Source organism: Triticum aestivum, chromosome 6B (assembly GCF_018294505.1).
Source record: "Triticum aestivum cultivar Chinese Spring chromosome 6B, IWGSC CS RefSeq v2.1, whole genome shotgun sequence".
NCBI lineage: Eukaryota > Viridiplantae > Streptophyta > Magnoliopsida > Poales > Poaceae > Triticum > Triticum aestivum.
In genome coordinates this window covers 675,589,761-675,594,748 of record NC_057810.1, presented here as the reverse complement: position 1 = coordinate 675,594,748, position 4,988 = coordinate 675,589,761, and the positions used below count along the sequence as shown (strand labels likewise).

The window sequence follows — 4,988 nt, the reverse complement described above, 5'->3', positions numbered from 1 at the left end:
GTCTACAAGAATAAGTTGTGTAGTAGCCATCAGCATGGTAGTCTTGGCCCATTTTTTGATGATCAAGGGGTCCTCGGCCCGACCCACTATGAAGGGGCCGACGTGGTTAGCACTCCCTAGTCCTGGACACTGTGTCAACTAGTAAGTGAACAACTAGTGTAGGAAAGTTTATATGCCACTAGAATGACTATGCGACTCCATATGTTTAGGCCCATGCATTAATTGTGTTTTGCAGGCCACCAAATTCTTAATGTCAATAGCATAAATGTAGTTTCACACATCACTAATATTTTGCCAAAATACCAGCAGTGTCTTCTATTGTGATGGCTCCACAAATTAGATATTTGTATAAGGTTTTTCCTACTAGTGAGATCTCATAGGATTGATGGATGGTTGGAGTGGATTGTCCATTCAAATCAACACAAGTGGGAGGATTTCTCTCAAAGAAAATGGTAGGAGTGGATTTTCTTTGAAATGAACCGGTGGGATACGTGGACGTATAAATAAGTTGGACTAGAAATATGGCTATGACACACTTTATGCACATCATGAAGACTCTAACATGAATGGTTCGGTGGGTCCAAGTTGAAAAAAAGTACAACTTTGGATTCAATTGGTTGGCTCGAAAGATTTCGGTCGGTGGCTCCGAGGTGAGTACCTTGGCACATGATGCACTCTCTATAGTCTCTTTGAAAGTTCCGACAAATTTTTTCTTGGAATTTCGGACGTCATCCCAGAAATTTTAATTACCACGTCGCTTCAGTAAATCTGAGTGGAATGTTGGAGGCTTCGAATGAAGTAGGGTTTGGAACAAACGTCTGTAGGAGTGTCTTAGTGGATCTTGATGGAAGTAATTCGATTGCACCAAGGTGAAAATTAATAGGTAGTTATAGTGGAATTTCTTGAGGTGGTTTGAGTAGTTTGCTCTTTGACCACCTAGAGCAAATAGCTCGTTTTCACATCCTCGTCCCCTTTTTATAGTATCGGCACTCCTAAATACTCGATGTGATCTTGGATCACTAAAATGAAAACGAAAAATCACATGACTTGGCCAACACTTGTCTTAAAGCCTTTTAGGATCACCTTTCATTCGAATGTTGTTCCAGTAAAGAACTTTGTTTGGAATAAACTTATAGCATAGTTCTTCAAGATATGTTGGCATGAAGTATCGGAATCCACCTTGGGGATTGGATACACTTTCACAATCACTTTATTACTACACTATTAATAGCCTACAATACTTTCTCCCATTGGAACCACTACAACACCACAACCTCCTCCACAAACAAACACACACACACACACACGCACAAGCCATCTTTTACTTCAGTTACAACTTTACTTTTCAAAGACTAACTTTTATTTTTATTTTCTTTAATACTTTATCTACCACACTTGCAACTATCTTAATTAGACAGTTTGGGTAAGTAATCACAGATTCCATAGAAAGTCTTATCAATGGTAGATAGAGCTTCATAGAATAGGAAACCTACCTTTAACTCATATGGGGTCTCAAGACTCAATACTTTCACATTCATATTGACGTAGCAGACATGGTGCAAGGAGAGAGTGATGCATCTTGTACATGCACACTATGTGGAGAGCAATCTACTCTAGTGAACATTATCCATATAGGACATTAATTGATGACTTTTTTATTACATAACTCAAATATTTTTTTGGGCATTAATCGAAGATTTCAATAATAAGAAACCAAAAGGTCGTACAACTATCTTATCTTATCTATAGTATAGATGACATGTCACCTAGCGCTAACATTATAAATATGGGACAATAATTGTGAAGATCTTTCCATTTAATACATAAGTCGAATATTTTTTGACATTAGTACTTCAAGATTTTGTTAATAAAAAACCAAGAGGTAGTACGATTAGTGTATATTATGCAATTAGTACCATGCTTTTTATATGTTATATCTGTAACCCATCAATGCAAGTTATTGTTGTTCTTAAATAACAACCATTCATTTCAAGATAGTTTGGAACCTTATAAATGTGATGGTAGACACATTAACAAAACAAACATTTCATATTTCCACCATGAAAGAAAATACATATGTTAGTGTGACCATTCTCTTAGCATGCCTTATTCTAGCCCTCGGAGGAAAAGAAGTTAACTGTATAAGACGAGACGAGAATACTAGCGGGGTCCCTTTGAATCAGAAAGTCAATAATACTATTGTGGTATGTATGAATTCATCTTAGTTTGTATCAGTATCATCAATTTTGAGTTTATTGAGTTGAGGAGATACAATAATAGGTTGACAGAGGAGATGTCTATGACTGCATCGATGTGAACCTACAACCAGCCTTTAGCCATCCACTACTGAAACACCACAAAATCCAGGCAAGTTTTTTTATAATCAATATATTATAAAATTCATATAGTGGCTAAGTCAATTGTATATGTTCTTATTTCAATCCATAAAGGAATGGTAAGTTATTTGAAATAATTAGTGGCATGTAGCTAGGTAGTATATGTAATCATGTAGCAATATTTTGGAATTTTGGTGTTTATAGTAATACTTCATAAACAAGATTTTGACGCACATCTAGCGTTGTTAAATTATTCTTCATGCTCTCTTTATAATTTAGAACATGAATATGCAACATTTTGATATGATCACCAAATAATAAATATGTGAATTACACTAATTGTGGGGATATATTTAATTATGCATTATAACACAAACACGCACACGCACAATTTTGATCAATATTTTCTTAAATTTTATGTTGATTAAAATTTTCCAATTAAATAGATGGAACCAAGCTCTTTCCCACAGAGTGTTTCAACCAAATCCCTGTCGATTCATGCCAGGCCACCAGCCCAATTGTCTTTGATTGAGTGCCCTACAGGAATGATTCCAATATTGTGCAACAACAGAAGGGTCCACAAGCTAGTACAAGCTATTGACAAAGTGATTAGCAAGAATGAACAACAGGAGGTGAGTTTCAATATAATTTTGGAGTGATTCGTTTATCATGGTAGATTATATTGATATTGACTTTCACTTGAAGTTCTTGAATACACAACAATTTTATTTCCTTTCAATCCACATGTGACACCAATAATTATCTAACTGTATTCTAGGATTTTACCACATTAAATTCATACTTTAAATGAAGTAGATGGTCCAAGGTAGTCCAATAAGTAAATGGAAAGAACTGGTTTTGAAAAGTATAAACCAATTTAATTTTTAAATTTGATATTTGTGTTGCCATTAGAGTGGATGAAAGTTTCTCAAAGTGTTTGGTCAATATTCGCCTTAGTGGCACCATTAAGTGGTGTTCATCAAATTTTTGTTATGATGCAATGTCAATCTTTCTTATGTTTAATAAGCATTTGTATTCCATTATAAACAAACCAATATATTATTTGGGCTTGCAGGTTGCAGGATTTGAGTATCTAGATGTGCTATACGGAACGCGAGCTAAAATAAATATCTATGAACCTAAGGTGAAGAATAATAGTAAGGATCTAAGTGCATCATGGATACAGATTAAAGGGATACAAAAAGTAGGCCTTGCAGATGGGATAGGTGTTGGTTCTTGGGTATATCCAAGCTACAGTGGTGACAGCCTTGCTAGGTTTCACGTTGCTTGGGTAATCCATAACTATTTCCTTGGATGTGCATTCTTCAATTTTTTAGTATGAGTGACTTACAATGATATAGTTGTTATTGACCTTGGAACACATTTTCTGTAAAGGTTGATGGATTAAAGAACAGAATTTGCCCTGATCATGATTGTGGCGCTTTCGTACAAGTTAGCTCAAGTGTTGGTCTAGGAGGAAGACTTAAACCAGTTTCTATCTATGGCGGACCACAATACGTCATAGATGTTGCCATTTTCAAGGTATTCTCATGTTAATATTTTTGTTGATACTTGTATTTCATTTTGTCGTATGAAATACAAGAATTATATTTTGATGAAAACCTGAAGATATTGCTTAAAACAAACTTATAGGTGGCCAAACCATTAGATAGCACAATCTTACTAAAAACTTTATATTTAAGAAAATATTTTGACATAGAGGGGAGAGTAAAAAAATATCTCTTTCATTGTATATTGATGTTAATATGGTATACACTTATAAGGATGATTTCAATTCAACACAAACATTTGATTGACTAGTATTCATTTCAAGTCTATTGAAGTGTTGACCATGAACCTTGGTTTATTCTAGGACCCGGTGACTAAAAATTGGTGGGTGTCTTACGGTGAAAAAAACATACATTTTGGATATTGGCCAAAGGAAATTTTCCATTTCATGAAGGATCAATGTAATTACGCATTATGGGGTGGGTATGTTCAAGGCCCGACTGCCTCGTCAGACTCTCCGCAGATGGGTAGTGGTCATTTTGCTTCCGAAGAACGTGGAAAAGCGGCAGTTGTAAGAAATATCCTAATTGTAGATAATGAAAACAAGTATGCTAATCCAGATGCCCGGAAAGCTCGTCTTGACATCACCAGTTCATCAAAATATACTGCGAAGGCTTATGGTTATGGATATAATGACTATGGTGTGCATACTTACTATGGTGGACCTGGTGCTTTTGTTTAAATATATATTGTACAATTATAATAAAGTTTCCATAATCTAATAATTTGTCAACTTGTACATGTAATTGTTTTGATTTTATCATGCTAAAATGTATAGTGGTGGATAAACCGAGTCATGATAACCCACAGCGGTGTAGGACATCTGTTGTAGCCCTTTTCGACAAGTAAGAGTAGAGATATCTGAGGAGGAGAAGGAATTGGTTGATGGAAACTAATAAGGAACCACTATAAAAGCTGCAAACATTGTTTGATAGTTGGTTCGATCACAAGAACATACCTTATAACAAAAGTGCAATTGTGCAGAAAGTGACCCAGTCCTTAATAATGCTTAAAGACAAGTCGGTTGAAGTACTTATATTGATCAAATCAATATCGAGGACACACGAGATTTTCACGAAGCCT

At 35.3% G+C, this 4,988-nt stretch overlaps 1 protein-coding gene across 2 annotated transcripts; it reads left to right on the top strand.

The window, feature by feature from the left end:
* The first annotated feature begins 2,057 nt into the window (after positions 1 to 2,057).
* LOC123134811 (uncharacterized) lies at positions 2,058 to 4,644 on the top strand. Of its 2 annotated transcripts, none has more exons than XM_044553981.1 (6): positions 2,058 to 2,204; positions 2,281 to 2,367; positions 2,783 to 2,968; positions 3,412 to 3,480; positions 3,732 to 3,878; positions 4,210 to 4,644. In XM_044553981.1, the coding sequence occupies exons 1-6, from the start codon at positions 2,061 to 2,063 to the stop codon at positions 4,585 to 4,587; spliced, it is 1,011 nt and encodes a 336-aa protein (XP_044409916.1). In that variant the 5' UTR covers positions 2,058 to 2,060; the 3' UTR covers positions 4,588 to 4,644. The 2 variants fall into 2 exon arrangements, with proteins under 2 accessions (XP_044409916.1, XP_044409914.1); XM_044553979.1 differs by having other exon boundaries at positions 3,412 to 3,627.
* The last annotated feature ends 344 nt before the right edge of the window (positions 4,645 to 4,988 follow it).

Bases quoted from the DNA above. Each gene is read 5' to 3' on its own strand.
- LOC123134811 (XM_044553979.1), top strand. From the start codon at position 2,061: ATGAAAGAAAATACATATGTTAGTGTGACCATTCTCTTAGCATGCCTT. The intron at 2,205-2,280 runs GTATGTATGAAT...ATACAATAATAG, and splicing joins AAGTCAATAATACTATTGTG to GTTGACAGAGGAGATGTCTA. The intron at 3,879-4,209 runs GTATTCTCATGT...GGTTTATTCTAG, and splicing joins TAGATGTTGCCATTTTCAAG to GACCCGGTGACTAAAAATTG.